Genomic DNA, 20,155 nt, shown 5'->3' with positions numbered 1-20,155 from the left:
GGTCACCCCCAAAGCCAATTCCTCCTTTGGCCGCCTTTCCTTCCAGTTCTCTGCTGCCAATGACTGGAACGAACTGCAAAAATCGCTGAAACTGGAGACTCTTATCTCTCTCACTAACTTCAAGCACCAGCTGTCAGAGCAGCTCACAGATCATTGCACCTGTACATAGCCCATCTGTAAATAGCTCATCCAACTACCTCATCCCCATACTGTATTTATTTATTTATTTTGCTCCTTTGCACCCRAGTATCTCTACTTGCACAGTCATCTTCTGCACATCTTTCACTRCCGTGTTTAATTGCTATATCGTAATTACCTCGCCACTATGGCCTATTTTATTGCCTCTCCTCCCTTATCTTACCTCATTTGCACACACTATATATATACTTTTTTTCTACTGTATTATTGACTGTATGTTTGTTTATTCCATGTGTAACTCTGTGTTGTTGTATGTGTCGAACTGCTTTGCTTTATCTTGGCCAGGTCGCAGTTGTAAATGAGAACTTGTTCTCAACTAGCCTACCTGGTTAAATTAAGGTGAAATAAACAAATAAAAAAACACTATACGTTTTTGTCTGACATGCTGCTTTGTTGCTAGTACGGAGCATGGTCCCAAAACATGACTGTTATTGGTTWGCCATAATCATCTGTCATTCATTACAGCCTGCCAACGTGTGAATCCCAATGAAGCACAGCTGAGACGAATACAACACGACTAAATCATGTTTCAATGCTGACCATTACGAGGGCTGAGGTGATGAGAGCACTTGAGTCAGAATGAGAGGATCTATCCATTAGTTGCACAGCGGTCAGGCCCTTCTAATGATGTCTCCAGCTAGTGACCTTTCTCCGCGGGTGTCTGAGACGTGAGGAAGTGTTCCTGCTATCATGTTGCTGTGATGTATGGTGAGGAGCTGCTCTGACTTATTGCCCTTCACGCGCGTTACACAGTGCCTATTCAGGTACTGCCCCTTCATTTAACGGCTGTATCCGAGTGACACTGGTACAATCCGGGCTCTCTAGCATCTCTTATTCTGCAACTGCCAGCCTATTAATTATGACTGGTTTGCAGCTTGATTTCCTGTTTCATTGTTTTGGATGGATAAGTGCTACTTGAGTGTTGGTTGGAAACCTAATGTTTGCGGGTGAGTGTGTGTGTTTATGTGTGCGTGCAGGAGAGGTGAGAGTGTGTGCYCTGTTATCAGTTTGTGTTCCTCTCTGTATTGCAGTTCAGGTCTGGGTTTCTTTGCCATTTCTCATTTATTTTCCTTCAGGGCTCTTGTTCAGTATTCTAACAGGACACATGGACCAGTGCATGTTGTGTGTTCTTTGGAAAGATGTCCTTCAACTGCAGAAGTTGAAGCAGACGTTGAAAACCATATATTTTGTATAAATAGAAAGCAAAAGAGACCAGAGTTTTGACTAATTAAATGAGTGTTAAATTAGTGTTAACCTTTATCACTCACCTCTCAGTTGTACACCACCAAACATGTCTTGTTGGAAGCTCTTCATTACTACACTTCTGCCTGTGTCACCAAGCCCTGACAGATACAACAGACAGACCATCTGGAATATTTTGTAAAGAGGTAAAGAATATGAGGGTGCTGTGGCAGGGTGTTATTTGTGTGAAAGGGGAGTAATAAGAGCAAGTTGACCAGGGTGATTAATGCGCTATCGATCCACTCACCTCTCCTCTCTAAAGCGAGGAGTCTCCAAGCAATCTACAGGTCAATTTACAGTTCTCCTTCACAAGGCCTCCCAAAGGGTCAGAGTGCAACGGCTTGGATGACACAGAATGAAAACATACAAAGCTGATTTCTTTGCCAGCCAGGTGCCACAGTCGCGCCTCTGCACCTTTCTAGTCCAGTCCTTCTCCACTGACCTGGGACCAGTGAGTGGAATAAACACTTGGGGAGTGTGGCCAATGCAGCGATTACAACTGATAGACACTTAGAGGGAGTTTGTACGGCCGGGCTATCATTTACAGTTCACTCATTGCCTTTGGTTCTCAAACCATTCTACTCTCTCATGGGCTCTATACAAATCTCTGTACAAACGCCTACAACTGCTTTTCAAACGGCAACAAACAATAATGCGGATCAATGATGAAGTCGAAGTGTGACTGTGGACTAATACAATTATGAAATGTTAGATCATGGAGGCATTAGATTAGATGTGGAGAAATGGATAGGGCATATATAGCCACCCACTTAGCCACTATGTTGGGGACAGCAAAGCCATTACAATCTTAAAAGACCAAGCAAAATGTTGCCTCGTGAATATCTACCAATTCAGAACCTGTGCCCATGACAAAGAATCTTTCTTCAAGAGTTGTTTCAAGTTTCCTGATTGGTCTCCCTATTATCTTGTCCTTTCCATCCAATTCCTTCTTCCACCTCTATCCAACGAAGAGAACGGAATGTATTATTTTCTCTCCGTCGTTCTGTTCTCTCTCAGACGGGACAAACTGTCAATCTAGGGGTAGACGTAAGCAGGGTTTAGGCAGAGGGACTATGAGAGTCTACCTCTTGCATTTTAATCAACACCAGCCCATTTCAAATTAAAGGGGAGGCAGCAATGGAATGGAGACTCCAGTTATGGAGTTTCTACCGCTGTTTAATGCACTTTTGGATCAATAAACAATTGCAAATTGTTATAGTCAGCAAAGACGTGGTTGTAAAATACTAAGTTCAGATGGCATCCAATGACCTATACTATTCTGTGAGTTGGTTGCCCATCAATATGTCTGGTGTGAGGTATTGAGTTGTTATTCCCAAACCACCCTGCTCCACACGCATGCAAGGTGAACAGTATACCGCACCAACATAGGCATTAGTAACCACTGAAATGCTAGTAAAAAAWWAAWWAATAATAATATCGGGAATCTGCTAAGAAAAGGCTTGGCATGGTAGTGTCGCACAGCAGCTGAGGGTGTGCCTTAATTACCACAATCAGTGTAATGATAACTAATTAGCCAATTCAAATTAGTTCCTGTAATTTAAAGTCTATCATTGAGATGAACTATTAGAGTTATCATTACTGTAAAGGTTGCTGTTGTCATTTCTAKAATGTAATCTAAGCGCCATCTCCAGCAGATGCAGCAGTGTTGGCCGATGAGATTTTTCACATCATTTAAATAAACAGCTCATTACACTGAAATTAATTGATTTAGCACAACGGAATTATGGGACGTACAAACAGGGGACAAAGGACACTGACAGACAATCAAACCTAGACTGAATGTTCAATTTTATTTAACACATGGGAGATCAAAGATAAAGAAATAAAAGTCAAACTCATTTTAAACCTCACTTCAAGTGCTTATCGGGTAAACATTTTGTGGCACTGATTTCTATCTCTTCTATCGACCTCTGCCCTACGTAGATGGTAAACAGTATATAATATTTAACAGTTGTGTTGGAGTAACCAAGGGCTTTAATGATCTCATTCATTATTCAGAGGCGCTCGTATCAGATGGTTCAGCTGAAAGAGAGAGATGGGCTGTTTACTAAGACTTGTAACAACAACACGCTGCCTCTCCACGGTCACCATCAAGCCTCTCAATGAGGAGAATGGACCCACAACATAGATACACTTGGTAAGCTACACTTGTGGCACGTACACAGCTCATACACCTCCCATTACGGTTAGGAGCTTACGATCTGTAATGCATTGACGAGTAGAAGTAGAATTAAAAGGTGGGAAACAAACAGTCATCATATTGTCTAGTGGAGGTATTCGTAGTGGCTGTATCGGATAGGAGWGGTCAGTAGGTTTACAGGTAAATATCATTATGCCCTTAAGGTTGGATTAATATAGAGAATGATCATAACATTTCAAGACGATCCATGAAGACGTAAATAGACAAGAAAGTACATCAAGCAAGAAGTTAATTACCATGTATTTCATAACATTATCTCAATCCGTTAAATAATATGGCATACATACATTATATGCCACTGTACATCTTTAAATATGGCGAGAAATATTGACAGATCTTAGAGGTAAAAAAAAACAGAGAGCATACGCAATATTAAATGTTAAACCCGTCTTGAGAATCCTTTACCTTGTTATAACCAGTCCCAGTGCAGCCTGGTGAGTGGAGACTATTGTGTGTCGTAGCACTGCTAGCTGACTCTCTGGGAGATATTGTTCATGTCTGTCAGTACCATTGTTCTGTAACTGCGCTCCAGACCCTCCATGTACTCAAGGTAATTACTCACTCTGAAGCCTTGGATGGGTTCCTCCTGATGGGAATCAAGGGGAGAGAAGAGAACACAACAACTCTGGTTAGGCTCCTAGTCCAGAGCGTTATGGGCTGTGTGTGTGTGTGTGTGTGTGTGTGTGTGTGTGTGTGTGTGTGTGTGTGTGTGTGTGTGTGTGTGTGTGTGTGTGTGTGTGTGTGTGTGTGTGTGTGTGTGTGTGTGTGTGCGTGCGTGCGTGCGCGTGCGGTAAGGGGGGTGGCATAGCAATATACAACCAACAACAACGTGGACTTAACAACCTGTAATAGTACAGCCAGTATGTGGTATGACCTAATTTGCAAGGACAACCTAACAACCCCAATTGGATCAAGGCCAAAATGCTAGGGATAAGATTACAAATGACCAAATTAAATGTTCTGTCAGCAATTTACTTTAAGGTATTATAATTACTCTCAGTGACACATCTTTTATGGTTATTCTCAAGTTCACAGACAATGAAAATGAAAAACACTCGGTGTGCAGTGCAAGTGTATTCTGTTTGCTACCTACAGAACACAGCACCCAAAGGGCAGGTTGGCATTTATTGTCATGAATCTTGCCCTGGAGGTAGCTATGCAGTGGTCACTAGCTAGCACAGTCTCAAAATCATAAAATCTGATTTAAACTGAACCTTAACCATATTGCTAAGCCTAATCTGAATGCCTAACCCTAACCTTCAAWTAAGATCAAAAAGCACATTTCATTTTCATGACTTTTTCATGAACAACCCTGATCAAACAAGTGCAAAGCTAATTTCACATCCTTAAATTCACGCTTTAAATGATGTAGAGAGGTACAGGTACGAGGTCTTTGTGTCTGAGTACATTGCCAGACATAAGGTAGACCTGTTATCTACAGTATGTTCAGGAGTACATTCACTTAATCACCCTGTCAAAACATGAGAGTGCCGTCATGATAAATGTGAGATTAGCATGAAGAACATCCTACATCCTGTTTCTTTCTCTGTAGACGCCAATCTTTGTATGAAAATCCATCAAAATGACCAATGCAATTTCCCTTTATCACTTGTCACCCAGAAAAGAGCTGTAAACACCGTCAAACAAGTGGAAATAGTGAACAGATAACAATTCATACAGCAAGAAGGTATACCAACTGTACTYCAGCCTCGATCTTATTGTTACCGTGAGAGAGAGGTAAGTAAGGGAAGAAGTGGACATGTTGGAAGGCACTTTAGAAAATGTTTGGGAGCACTTCTTTGGGTGATAAAACCTATGGCAGCATTGTGTAATGATAGACATTTCCTTTAGAATTTTCACAAAGAAAGGCTTTATTTTCAGTTTTTCATGTAACATCTGAGTCACTGACGATGCTTTTTCACTTTGTGTCTTCCACCGCATCAAGCTGCAGACTGACATCAAGAACAATTGTACCAAGTCATTTCCATTTCAATGTTTTATTTACATGAAATATAGACTCAGAAGGTGTAGATATGTAAAAACCCAACAAACCCATCCGAAGTCCAGCTTAAACCCATCTCATATTATTCAAAGTGTGAACCTCAATGAGCATATACAAGATGGCATGTTTCAAACTTTCCAAGTTGAACCGAGGACAGTGAAGAGGCTGCTTAAGTGTGTTTCTGTCAAGCTGTATTTGCTACAAAAATGCATGCTACAATTCATCACAAGAATATCTCCAGATACAGCCATAACATGATCTTTTATTCAAACTACTGTCAGAGTCTGTTGATGGAGCGTGGACTCTGCTGTTATCTGCTGAAGACCGATTCACTAACTCCAGGTAGACAAACAGACTCACCTTGAGGAAGACCTGCAGGTCCTGGGTCTGTGTATGCTGCAGGATGTCCTGCTGCAGGTGTTTCAGCACAGCCACACACATGTACACCTGGTAGTCCGGCCCCATCACCACACAGGTGGACACGTAGTGGCAGATCTCAGACCAGTCCAGGTAGTTCCAGAAACACTGGCCTAGCCACTGCACACACATCTGGAAAAACACCCGCCCACACATTTTATAAATTATATAAAGAATGTAAACCATAAAATTAGATGGTTGAAGTGATGAAAATAAAGTTTTATGCTTTTTATTTTTATCTAATGACTTGGAGAAAAGACTATTAAGACTTTGAGGCAGTAGCTTTATGGAGTATGCAGAGTGGTTGTAAGTCTACCATGTGCTTTAATAACTGGGGTTACATGAAAAATAACTGGACAGCCTGACTGACCATAATAGACTTAACACTCTACCTAGGATACTGAAGCACACAGAGGACAATAGGTAAAAAAAAAAAGTCCCTTTTTTAGGACCCAGTCTTTCAAAGATAATTCGTAAAAATCCAAATAACTTCACAGGTCTTCATTGTAAAGGGCTTAAACACTGTTTCCCATGCTTGTTCAATGAACCATAACCAATTAATGAACATGCACCTGTGGAACAGTCGTTAAGACACTAACAGCTTACAGACGGTAGGCAATTAAGGTCACAGTTATGAAAACTTGGGACACTAAAGAGGCCTTTCTACTGACTCTGAAAAACACCAAAAGAAAGATGTCCCTGCTCATCTGCGTGAACGTSCCTTAGGCATGCTGCAAGGAGGCATGAGGACTGCAGATGTGGCCAGGGCAATAAATTGCAATGTCCGTACTGTGAGACGCCCAAGACAGCGCTGGAGGTTCTGTCATGGTCTGGGGCTGTCATGGTCTGGAACTACCTGGACTGGCTCATCCTGACATGACCCTCCAGCATGACAATGCCACCAGCCATACTGCTCGTTCTGTGCACGATTTCCTACAAGACAGGAATGTCAGTGTTCTGCCATGGCCAGCGAAGAGCCCGGATCTCAATCCCATTGAGCACATCTGGGACCTGTTGGATCGGAGGGTGAGGGATAGGGCCAATCCCCTCAGAAATGTCCGGGAACTTGCAGGTGCCTTGGTGGAAGAGTGGGGCAACATCTCACAGCAAGAACTGGCAAATCTGGTGCAGTCCATGAGGAGGAGATGCTCTGCAGTACTTATTGCAGCTGGTGGCCAAACCAGATACTGACTGTTACTTTTGATTTTCACCCCCCCCTTTGTTCAGGGACACATTATTCAATTTCTGTTAGTCACATGTCTGTGGAACTTGTTCAGATTATGTTTCAGTTGTTGAATCTTATGTTCAAACAAATATTTACACATGTTAAGTTTACTGAAAATAAACGCAGTTGACAGTGAGAGGACGTTTTGTTTTTTGCTGAGTTTATTTTCAATGCATAATGGATTACTATCAAGCTCATATAATGCAGCAATAAAAACAATGACAAATCCTAATTGGTTTTCCTGTCAGAATCACCAGTACACTGAACACCCTTTACAGTTCTTTCTAACTGGGCCTCCAAGAGCATGTTGAGAATGCATTGTATTTTCAAGTTATTTTCAATTACAGTATTTTGAAGGGAAAGAAGTGAATTCAACTTGAACTATTCAGTCAGACAGAGCTAACCCAAGTCCCAGCCTGTTCTGCTAGGCCCTCCACCTCTGCCCACCAACTCCACACTGCAATTTACTCTGTATGTTTACGTTTTCTGAATATCTTTCCTAGCAACTCCAAAGGATGTGGCGTAGCTGCAGCTGGAATTTTAACGAGGCACCCAGGAGCACAATAATATCTTGCCATTCCTGATGGAGGAATGAATCTGACCTTCATCCGATGGTCAGATTCATGACGTGATTCCTGATTTGTCATGTTTTCAAAACTCAACTTATTAGGGTATATTTTCATTTATGGCAAAGAATATACTGGATTTATATATAGAGCTYTGATTGGGAAACTGGGAGGAAGTGCATTCAATAGTTTGCACTCAATGACTTTGACTTAAAAGCTATATTATAAACTTTTTTTATTGTGAGAGACTCTTTGGCTTATAGTCCCTGTTGACACACATTACGTCTGAGATGACAGTCCGCCTGAAACACTGAGCCAAAAGGAGATGAGATCAAAAGGAAGATTTTTCAAGGTGAACTTTTTGTTTGAGGATGAAAGTTTACGTCAAGGGAATCAACTGTGGCAAGCCGAACAACAGAGGGATTCCGCAGCCTCAGTTCTGAACTTTTATATGGAGAATAAGTACTACTGTCACCTTGAGGGAAACGTATTATGCCGGTTCATGAAAACTAATTTTCTATCCCATTTTAATGGTCATAAGCATGGTCAAAATAGTCCCTTAGCGTGTCCATTTCATTATAATACCATACTGATGAGTGAAACATTTGGACAAGTGAAAGGATGGAGGGTGATATTATACCTGGGAGGGGGTAAAACCGGACATCCTGAAGGCAGAGAAAACTAGAGGCACTTCAGTCTTCAGCAGCATCTCTACATAGTGTGTTGTGCATGAGTAGACCGGATGGATGCTAGACTGAGCAATCTCCATGGGTAGGTGAACCTAAAAGGTGAAGAGAAGTTCAGATTTACAAAGCATAGTAACTAACTACAAAAGCCAAGCTCTGTAGGTTAATAGCTAAACGCCAAATGCCAAACAGACAGCTGATTGGTCTGATTTTCACTCCTCAATTTCCTCCAAACAGAATTGTCAGAGCCCAATGCTTTCGGAGAACGCAGTCTGTGTGCGTGTGTGTATGTGTTTCACTGGGTACACTGTGTGAATTTGCTACTATCACTTAATCACTTGTCCCTCTGTTCTTCTAGGTATTGACAGCATCGACCGCATAAAATTTACAGAGGATTGTGCCGCCACTGTTTAGTAATTCTCCCTCATCTGCGACATGGTGTGCTTACTCCCATCTGCCTGCATACATCCTGATTTGCATGCACTGCTGTTTGGATGGCAGAGCCATGAAGATTTGTAATCAGTTGTGCAAGCGCTTCCACCATTTCCAAGACATATTCTTACTGCTGAAACGCTATTAACGGCTGAGTATTCAACGTCATCAGCAGCCAGAGATGGCTGTTTCCAAATGTAAGTGGGGACATTGATAATGACTATTCCAGCATAATCGTATCATATTCACCATTTCCATCAAGAAAACATGCAGTATTAAGAATCCCTAGTCTACACAGATACAAACGATAACATAACTCAAACGTGTATGATTTGGCTTGTGGTGCATAAATTGGGTGAGAATATTTAGCATTAAAATGCAACTCATCTTTCCAATGTATGGCCATACAAATGACAGTATTTCATAAGAATKCAATTTTGCAGGAGGATTCATTACACGCTCCCACCAAATGAAAGACGTGTTTATCTCCTTACATACTTTTAACCGTCTTCTTCCTTGACTACTTCCAAAGCTGCATGAAAATAGAAGGCAGGGAGAAACAGAGGGAGAGAGCAGGGGGAGAAAAGAGCTACGCTCTATCTGTCAGACTGGAGGCAACTTAGTATTCAGTCCCTTCCTGGAAGAACGACTCACCGATCCGTGGAGCCTGGCGGGCCAGAGGAAGGCTGATGTGAGCAGGGTGGAGAGGTGGAGGAGGAGGCGGAGGGCTCTCTCCATGTCTCCAGCCATGATGAGGAACACGGTGGAGGCGAACCAGTCATGACCTGGGTAGGCTCCCTGCAGAGTGTCTYGTGGAGGGGAGTTATGGAGAGGCTCTGACAGAGTGCAACATCTGGGCCTGTCTGACTGGACATCACCATGGCCCCCCAGCAGAACAACCAGACCAGGGGTAATGTCAGGGCCACTATAAAAAACCCACCCAGAGCACCACAGGCCAGTCTCAGCAGGCAGGAGAGGGGTTAAAGATTGAGGGGACTGAGGCTGGATGCAGTGGGCCTCCTCAATTTAATTGACAGACACATACTGTAGGGGAGTGGACGATGATGATAAACATAGACGTATGAATCTGAATTTAAAACAGAGCATAGTCATGAGAGGCTCTTATCAGGTAATAAAGAGAGGAATCTCAGCAGAACTTCAAGTATCATTCAATTGAGAAAAATGTAAGTTTCTGAAAGCCTCTTGAGGGTTCATGTTGCGTCCTTGAAAAAAGCAGGTGTAAAATATATTTTCTTCCTCTGAGAGAAAATAATAGATATCACTTTACTGACTCTGGAATAGTCAGCAGATGCTTAGTCAGTCCCATTGTGATTCGTATGGTTGTCAAACATAGCTGATAAGGATACAAAGCTCCGACGTGAGTTTGGCTCTCTGTTGAGATAGGAGCTCTTGGCAATGCTTCATCAAAAGACAGAGGTCCTGCTCAGAGTTATCCCTCAGTAAGTTCAGATGTCTCCCATACCTACAAACAAACAGACACAAATTCAAACATTCAGGATTCTACTGTAGATCACACTTTGACTCATCTATTTAACAAATTATGTGGTGTTCAATCAGAACAATTAGGGTTAATAGAAGGATATAATTAGCCTAAATGAGCCTTGTCTTAACGCTCATCTCTCATTAGCATATCGCCCAAAGAGTACGCAATATCTTATTTGAGTTCATAGAAAGTTTACCTATTGTTCTAGAATGTCTCTGCAATAGTGCTGATCACTATATCATTCTGTAATAATCGTTTTTTTGTTATCTTTATTGGCCGTTGAGTACCTGCTCTCTCTGAGAAAATGGCTGGTGCTTACTGGGGGGATTAGGAACAAAGCTGGGAGGTTCAGACTTTGAGGATGCAGACGGCGTTACCTGAGAGAGGCCTGAATCCCCAGCTGGTCCACAGACGACAGGCTGCCAGTCTTTATGCCGCTCCCCGACGCTATAAAACACGCAATAAAGGAACTGGAAATMACCAGGGGTTTACTCACTAGCGCTCCCCAGCCATCAATAAAAATGTTAATTCAATGACTGTGGCAAAGCAAAGCGACTGTGCCTTTGGCAATGCTCGCTCATTTGGCGAAATGACTCAKACCCTAATCTCGCATCAAGTGTTACACTGCAGAGATGATCAGACGAGCGTTCTGTATTCATCATAGAAACCAATGTATGCTTTAATTGAGAAAATGGTCTTGATGAGAGTGAAGTAAACCTGCAGCTCTGTGGAAACTACTCTTCCCTCCTTATTAATATCAGTGCCACTCCCTGATTGAAATGACTATCTAATGGAGATGAATGGCTTCTCTCTCCCGTCTGCCATTGTTTCTTCTTGATAGATGAGCCCCTGAGAAAGGCCTGGGAGTGAGGTGAAGGAACTCCAGCAAATGACTCTCCACCACATAATGGCAGCCCCTCGACATGAGCAAATCTGTGAGCCTGTTGTTAATGTCAATCACAAGCCATGACAGGAGAGGGGAAGAGAGCTAAACCGCACAGGCTATGACAACTGCTCCCCTGATGGACCATTTGGTGAAAGGAATAACTTCACGGAGGAAAGGACAKAAGGGGAAAACAGGGCATGGGAGTGTGTGTGTGCATGTGTGTCTGAGGGGGAGATGGGAGAGCGTGAGAGAGAAATGGTTTTCTTGACTTTTCAAGTTTCTTTAGACTTTTTCTACGATTCACCCTCCTTTGTGAGCTACAGTACAGCCCAAGAGTACAGCTCAGCTCTAATGAGCATGTCTCGCACAAAGAGACTCCAGTGTTTGTTTGAGTTAAGCAAGCGAAGCGAAGAAAGAACACTTCAAATCAAAATCAAATGTAATTTGTCACATGCTCCAAATACAACACGAGTAGACTTTACAGTGAAATGCTTACTTTGCAGTGTAGAGTTAAAAAGTAAGACACATATTTGCTGGATAAAAAAGGAAATAGTAACACAATAAAAACAATAACGAGGCTATATACAAGAAGTACCAGTACCGAGTTAATGTGCAGGGGTACGAGGTAGTTGAGGTAATACAGTATGTACATTTGGGTAGGGGTAAAAGTGACTAGGCAATCAGGATATATCATAAACAGAGTAGCAGCAGAGTGTGTGAAAGTGTCAATCTGTGAGTGTGTGTGTATGGAGTCAATATGCATGTGTGTATGTGTGTTTTGTGTGTGTGAGCGTATGTAGTGTGAGTGTGTGGGTAGAGTCTAGTGAGTGTGCATACAGCCAGTGCAAGGGAGTCAGTGCAAAACAACTAAGATAAATAAATAATAATAAAGGGTCAATGTAAATAGTCCTGGTAGCCATGTGATTAACTTTTCATCAGTCTTATGGCTAGAAGCTGTTCAGGTGCCTTTTGGTCACAGACTTGGCGCTCTGGTACCACTTGCCATGTGGAAGCAGAGAGAAGAGTCTATGACTTGGGTGGCTGGAGTATTTTTAMGGCCTTCCTCTGACACCGCCTGGTATAAAAGTCCTGAATAGCAGGGAGTTTGGCCCCAAACTGGGCTGTACTCACTACCTTCTGTAGCCCCTTGCGGTCAGATGCCGAGCAGTTGCCATACCAAGCGGTGATGCAGCCAGTCAAGATGCTCTCAGTGGTGCAGCTGTAGAACTTTCTGAGGATCTGTGGGCCCATGCCAAATCTTTTCAGCCTCCTGAGGGGGCCTCCCGATTGTGTTGGTGTGTTTGGACCATGATAGGTCCTTAGTGATGTGGACACTGAAGAACTTGAAGGTCTCGACCCGCTCTACTACAGCCCCGTCGACGTGAATGGGGGTGTATCGGCACTCCGTTTCCTGTAGTCCACGATAAACTCCTTTATCTTGCTGACGTTGAGGGAGAGGTTGTTGTCCTGGCACTACACTGCCAAGTCTCTGACCTCGTCCCTATAGGCTGTCTCATTGTCGTCGGTGATCAAGCCTATCACCATCGCGTTGTCGGCAAACTTAATGATGGTGTTGGAGTCGTGTGCGGCCACGCAGTCCTGGGTGAACAGGGATTACAGGAGGGGACTGAGCACGCACCCATGAGGGGCCCCTGTGTTGAGGGTCAGCYTGGCAGATGTGTTGTTGCCTACCCTAACCATCTGGTGGCGGCCCGTCAGGAAGTCCAGGATCCAGTTGCAGAGGGAGGTGTTCAGTCCCAGGTTCCTGAGCTTAGTGATGAGCTTGGAGGGCACTATGGTGTTAAACGCTGAGCTGTAGTCAATGAACAGCATTCTCACATAGGTATTTATTTTGTCCAGGTGGGAAAGGGCAGTGTAGAGTGCAATAGAGATTGTGTCATCTGTGGATCRGTTGGGGCAGTATGCGAATTGGAGTGGGTCTGTAATGATGYTGTTGATGTGAGCCATGACCAGCCTTTCAAAGCATTTCATGGCTACAGATGTGAGTGCTATGAGATGGTAGTCATTTAGACAGGTTACCTTGGCATTCTTAGGCACAGGGACTATGGTGGTTTGCTTGAAACATGTAGGTCAGGGCTGCACAACCCTCTTCCTGGAGATCTACTGTCCTGTAGGTTATCAGTCCAACCCTCTTCCTGGAGATCTACTGTCCTGTAGGTTTTCAGTCCAACCCTCTTCCTGGACGATCTACTGTCCTGTCAGGTTTTCGTCCAACCCTCTTCCTGGAGATCTACTGTCCTGTAGGTTTTCAGTCCAACCCTCTTCCTGGAGATCTACTGTCCTGTAGGTTTTCAGTCCAACCCTAATTTAGCATATCTGTTACAGCTAGTTAAGGTCCTGTTGAGCAGCTAATTAGTAGAATCCGGTGTGTTAATTTAGGGTTGGACTGAAAACCCACAGGACGGTAGATCTCCAGGAAGAGGGTTGGGCAGCCCTGATGTAGGTATTACAGACTGGGTCAGAGAGATGTTGAAAATGTCAGTGAAGACACTTGCCAGCAGGTCAGCGCATGCTTTGAGTACTCGCCCTGGTAATCCCTCTGGGCCTGCGGCCTTGTGAATGTTAACCTGTTGAAAGGACTTAAAATTCTCTCACATCGGCGGAGAGTGTGATCATACAGTCGTCAGGGGACAGCATGGTTCAGTGTTGCTTGCCTTGAAGCGAGCATAGAAGGAATTTAGCTTATCTGGTAGGCTCACATCACTGGGCATCTCTCAGCTCGGTTTCCCTTTGTAATCTGTGATAGTTTGCAAGCCCTGCCACATTCATGGTATTGATCAGGAKTAAAACACATAGAGGGCTCAATGAGAAACACTGACGCACCTCTGCATGTTACCAAGTCAACCATATACTATTAGACATTTATTAACAGAATTCTACAGGAACACATGACGGAACATATATAAAGGAAGGGGTCTCAAACAGTGATAAAGATATATTAGCCTAGGTTTGAGGAAACACTAAAACTAAGCTCCAAGAAAACATGAAAATAAAGATTCAAATCAGCACCAATGCTTTAGAAATGACAGACTGGTCTAAAGTTACTAGCTAGCTCCCGTTAATAGATAATGGGCAGTGAGGTCTCATTGGACCCTGAAAACGTTGATGTGTGTTGATAGCATAATGAGGCTAAAAGAACACCAAAGCACTGAGGATCCTTTGAGCTTCAAGGGAAAGTTAGTTAAATAACTACTGATGAGATGGAGAGAATGTTCTCACTGAACAGTAAATAACCTGCCTTTGGATTTCTGGACAAAGAGCCAGATGTCATGATGGAGCACATTGTACGAGATAAATAATACATGGAAAATMATTATAACACTAGGGGAAAAAACTATATTTGAGTTGGATTTAAAATGTTCTATTCTATATGAGTGGCGGATGGATGCTGATTTGTACTGACATTACATATCCACATAAAGTTGAAGTCGGAAGTTTACATACACCTTAGCCAAATACATTTAAACTCAGTTTTTCACAATTCCTGACATTTAATCCTAGTAAGAATTCCCTGTTTTAGGTCAGTTAGGATCACCACTTTATTTTAAGAATGTGAAATGTCAGAATAATAGTAGAAAGAATGATTTATTTCAGCTTTTATTTCTTTCATCACATTCCCAGTGGGTCAGAAGTTTACATACACTCACTTAGTATTTGGTAGCATTGCCTTTAAATTGTTTAACTTGGGTCAAACGTTTCGGGTAGCCTTCCACAAGCTTCCCACAATAAGTTTGGTGAATTTTGGCCCATTTCTCCTGACAGAGCTGGTGGAACTGAGTCAGGTTTGTAGGCCTCCTCGCTCGCACATGCCTTTTCAGTTCTTTCCACAAATGTTCTATGGGATTGAGGTCAGGACTTTGTGATGGCCACTCCAATACCTTGACTTTGTTGTCCTTAAGCCATTTTGCCACAACTTTGGAAGTATGCTTGGGGTCATTGTCCATTTGGAAGACCCATTTGCGACCAAGCTTTAACTTCCTGACTGATGTCTTGAGATGTTGCTTCAATATATCCACATAATTTTCCTACCTCATGATGCCATCTATTTTGTGAAGTGCACCAGTCCCTCCTGCAGCAATGCACCCCCACAACATGATGCTGCCACCCCCGTGCTTCACGGTTGGGATGGTGTTCTTTGGCTTGCAAGCCTCCCCGTTTTTCCTCCAAACATAACGATGGTCATTATGGCCAAACAGTTCTATTTTTGTTTCATCAGACCAGAGGACATTTCTCCAAAAAGTACGATATTTGTCCCCATGTGCAGTTGCAAACCGTAGTCTGGCTTTTTTATGGCAGTTTTGGAGCAGTGTCCTCTTCCTTGCTGAGAGGCCTTTCAGGTTATGTCGATATAGYACTCGTTTTACTGTGGATATAGATACTTTTGTACCTGTTTCCTCCCGCATCTTCACAAGGTCCTTTGCTGTTGTTCTGGGATTGATTTTCAATTTTCGCACCAAAGTACGTTCATCTCTAGGAGACAGAACGCGTCTCCTTCCTGAGCGGTATGACGGCTGCGTGGTCCCATGGTGTTTATACTTGCGTACTATTGTTTGTACAGATGAACGTGGTATCTTCAGGCATTTGGAAATTGCTCCCAAGGATGAACCAGAATTGTGGAGGTCTACATTTGTTTTTCTGAGGTCTTGGCTGATTTTTTTTAATTTTCCCATGATGTCAAGCAAAGAGGCACTGAGTTTGAAGGTAGGCCTTAAAATACATCCACAGGTACACCTCCAATTGACTAAAATTATGTCAATTAGCCTATCAGAAGCTTCTAAAGCCATGACATCATTTTCTGGAATTTTCCAAGCTGTTTAAAGGCACAGTCAACTTAGTGTATGTAAACTTCTAACCCACTGGAATTATGATACAGTGAATTATAAGTGAAATAATCTGTCTGTAAACAATTGTTGGAAAAATTACATGTGTCATGCACAAAGTAGATGTGCTAACCGACTTGGCAAAACCATAGTTTGTTAACAAGAAATTTGTGGAGTGGTTGAAAAACGAGTTTTAATGACTCCAACCTAAGTGTATGTAAACATCCGACTTCAACTGTAGATGAGAGACTCATCACTAATTAAAACAGTTCATTATAGATWAAAAAAAAACTGTGAATGTGACACCGATGGCAGCATTTTATCCTTTGCTCTTTATTTTTGATTGATAAATGTGTCACCGCTGGGAAAGCTTCAAGCCAAAATCCACAAAAATGCAAGATGAATCACTCACTCACTAGGCCACACTGACCTATGTAGTCCGCAGGTGGGAAGAAACGTTCTGACGGCAAAGCAGAAAGGTGCGACACAGCCTTCTCCAGTAGATCAGCCAGGACTGTGGGCGGATACAGGAAACACATAGTGGGTTTTAGGAACATKACAGATGCCTTTGAAAAGCCATCTCTCTTCAATGATACATCATGCAAGTACAAATTGAGCTGCTTTTACTGTACACACAGCCGGGAAAATAGGAAGGTAATCAAGCATCTTGTTTATCTAATATATGAAGAAAGGAAGCTCTGTGTAGACAATTTWTATAATTTAAGCTACATCAAAGGCCCTCGTCCTGGGCGCTTCTTTGTCTCTGAATTAAATAAGAAATCAAGAAGTCTCTTACTCTGCACTCCGTGATCCCTTCACAAGCAATAATTCAAAATGTAACTATTTTAGATTGACATTCAGAGGAAGCAATTGAACACACAATGAATCATGACGGTTTCGATGATTAGCAACCAATAAATTACATGAACACCCTCAGAGACCGCAACAGCTGACACATGACAAGTATGGTCAATTACAAGTAAAGTAAATTAAAATCTTACGTGGGAAAGATAGTAATCTTAACAAATTGGTCATTGATACACTTGCAGTTACAGTGGGGCAAAAAAGTATTTAGTCAGCCACCAATTGTGCAAGTTCTCCCACTTAAAAAGATGAGAGAGGCCTGTAATTTTCATCATAGGTACACTTCAACTATGACAGACAAAATGAGAAAAAAAAATCCTGAAAATCACATTGTAGGATTTTTAATTAATTAATTTGCAAATTATGGTGGAAAATAAGTATTTGGTCACCTACAAACAAGCAAGATTTCTGGCTCTCACAGACCTGTTGCTGGGCAACACGGACTTTCAACTCCCTCCAAAGATTTTCTATGGGGTTGAGATCTGGAGACTGGCTAGGCCACTCCAGGACATTGAAATGCTTCTTACTCTTACTCCTACTCCTTCGTTGCCGGGCGGTGTGTTTGGGATCATTGTCATGCTGAAAGACCCAGCCACGTTTCATCTTCAATGCCCTTGCTGATGGAAGGAGGTTTTCACTCAAAATCTACGATACATGGCCCCATTCATTCTGTCCTTTACACGGATCAGTCGTCCTGGTCCCTTTGCAGAAAAACAGCCCAAAGCATGATGTTTCCACCCCATGCTTCACAGTAGGTATGGGTGTTCTTTGGATGCAACTCAGCATTCTTTGTCCTCCAAACACGACGAGTTGAGTTTTTACCAAAAAGTTCTATTTTGGTTTCATCTGACCAATGACATTCTCCCAATCTTCTTCTGGATCATCCAAATGCTCTCTAGCAAACTTCAGACGGGCCTGGACATGTACTGGCTTAAGCAGGGGACACGTCTGGCACTGCAGGATTTGAGTCCCTGGCGGCGTAGTGTGTTACTGATGGTAGGCTTTGTTACTTTGGTCCCAGCTCTCTGCAGGTCATTCACTATGTCCCCCGTGTGGTTCTGGGATTTTTGCTCACCGTTCTTGTGATCATTTTGACCCCACGGGGTGAGATCTTGCGTGGAGCCCCAGATCGAGGGAGATTATCAGTGGTCTTGTATGTCTTCCATTTCCTAATAATTGCTCCCACAGTTGATTTCTTCAAAACAAGCTGCTTACCTATTGCAGATTCAGTCTTCCCAGCCTGGTGCAGGTCTACAATTTTGTTTCTGGTGTCCTTTGACAGCTCTTTGGTCTTGGCCATAGTGGAGTTTGGAGTGTGACTGTTTGAGGTTGTGGACAGGTGTCTTTTAAACTGATAACAAGTTCAAACAGGTGCCATTAATACAGGTAATGATTGGAGGACAGAGGAGCCTCTTAAAGAAGAAGTTACAGGTCTGTGAGAGCCAGAAATCTTGCTTGTTTGTAGGTGACCAAATACTTATTTTCCACCATAATTTGCAAATAAATTCATTAAAGATCCTACAATGTGATTTTCTGGATTTTTTTCTCTCATTTTGTCTGTCATAGTTGAAGTGTACCTATGATGAAAATTACAGGCCTCTTTCATCTTTTTAAGTGGGAGAACTTGCACAATTGGTGGCTGACTAAATACTTTTTTTGCCCCACTGTATATGCAGAGAGCTATTGGTTCTTCATTATCTAGTACTCAGGACACTCAATATGGGTCTATCATTTCATCCACTGACAAATTGATCATCCACTGACAAATTGATCGTCCATTTATTCGTGGGAACTTAACGGACTATCAAATGTTAACATACTGTGTCCTCCGTCTGTGGTTTGAATATAAAACAGATGAGTTATAACCCAACAGAACTATTGTTCTCAAATACAGTGTGTAACATATTGATTGTAGCATATCATGTAATGGCAAGAACTTTGAAATGTTGATTCAGGGTTTTTATTGATAAACTATTCAAAGTCAGAAGTCTAGGTCTGGGTTTTTTCCCTTCTGACCATGTGACCTGACCAGGAATATCTCTGTATCGTATCTAGGGCCCAGAGTTGTTCCTGGTTAGACCATGTGGTCTAGAAAAACGTATTGCCCTACACATAACATCATTGTATATCACCCACCGTTCCCTGAGACAATGTTGGACTTGGTGGTCATGGCTTTGCAGTACTGTCTCCTACAGGTATCCATCCAGCTCCCATCCMTCTCTGTGTTCTTGGTGGAGGCCAGGAAGGCACTTATCTCACAGTCTACAGACAAAACAAAAATACATTGTTCACTCCGACTACCAAATGCATTTATTCACATTCTCATCAACTTCCAGTAGAGTCTTTTGCCTCCATTATGCAATCAGAGATATCTTTTCTTTCGTGACCCTGACCTTTTAAACAACATTGACATACAGTTGAAGTCGGAAGTTTACATACACCTTAGCCAAATACATTTAAACTCAGTTTTTCACAATTCCTGACAATGTATAAGGTAATATTTGCCCTATTTTCCCTGGGTTATCTTTGGTAGATTCAGTATGTAATGCTTACCCTGCTTACCCCGGGTAGTCTTTGGAAGATTCAGTATGTAATGCTTACCCTGTTTACCCCGGGTTGTCTTTGGAAGATGCAGTATGTAATTCTTACCCTGCTTACCTCGGGTTGTCTTTGGAAGATTCAGTATGTAACACTTACCCTGTTTACCTCGGGTTGTCTTTGGAAGATTCAGTATATAATACTTGGGCAGAGGGTATGATGAAAACATCGGCCATGGATAAGGGTCAGTGCCCTAAAAAAGATTAATAATCATTATGTTAAAATATGTGATCTCTCTGTTTACAAACTCCTACAAGCGTACGTATCTCATATTATTGACACACCTAATAAAAATATGGTGTATTACTGATTGTCTGTAGATGCTGTGTAATAAGTGAAATCTGAGCTATTCCACATGTAAATATTTAGAATATAAATCACATATGAACCATGGTTTACTTTTCAGATTCAGAGTACTCTAAATGTCAATGGAGTTTTGTTTGCTAATCCTTATCATCTTGTCTGTGCTATTT

At 42.3% G+C, this 20,155-nt stretch overlaps 1 protein-coding gene across 3 annotated transcripts in view; it reads right to left on the bottom strand.

Annotated features, from left to right (window-relative positions):
• Positions 1 to 3,232: 3,232 nt before the first annotated feature.
• The window catches only part of LOC111973098 (TBC1 domain family, member 32), a 38,573-nt gene continuing 21,650 nt past the window's right edge, over positions 3,233 to 20,155 (bottom strand). For 2 of the 3 annotated variants that reach the window (XM_024000315.2, XM_024000316.2), the window contains exons 26-34: positions 19,782 to 19,875; positions 19,221 to 19,346; positions 16,651 to 16,734; positions 10,871 to 10,940; positions 10,357 to 10,472; positions 9,644 to 9,798; positions 8,512 to 8,652; positions 6,024 to 6,212; positions 3,233 to 4,247 (exon numbers count right to left, since the gene is read on the bottom strand). In XM_024000315.2, coding sequence (XP_023856083.1) covers positions 4,128 to 4,247; positions 6,024 to 6,212; positions 8,512 to 8,652; positions 9,644 to 9,798; positions 10,357 to 10,472; positions 10,871 to 10,940; positions 16,651 to 16,734; positions 19,221 to 19,346; positions 19,782 to 19,875 — 1,095 coding nt within the window. In that variant the 3' untranslated portion in view covers positions 3,233 to 4,127. Of the gene's footprint in view, positions 4,248 to 6,023; positions 6,213 to 8,511; positions 8,653 to 9,643; positions 9,799 to 10,356; positions 10,473 to 10,870; positions 10,941 to 16,632; positions 16,735 to 19,220; positions 19,347 to 19,781; positions 19,876 to 20,155 lie in introns of all 3 variants that reach the window. The other variant, XM_024000314.2, reaches the window with a different exon arrangement.

The sequence above is a fragment of the Salvelinus sp. IW2-2015 genome, linkage group LG14 (genome assembly GCF_002910315.2).
Source record: "Salvelinus sp. IW2-2015 linkage group LG14, ASM291031v2, whole genome shotgun sequence".
In the NCBI taxonomy this organism is placed as follows: domain Eukaryota; kingdom Metazoa; phylum Chordata; class Actinopteri; order Salmoniformes; family Salmonidae; genus Salvelinus; species Salvelinus sp. IW2-2015.
Note: the sequence above shows the minus strand (reverse complement) of the source record. Positions and strands in the feature narration are given on the sequence as shown.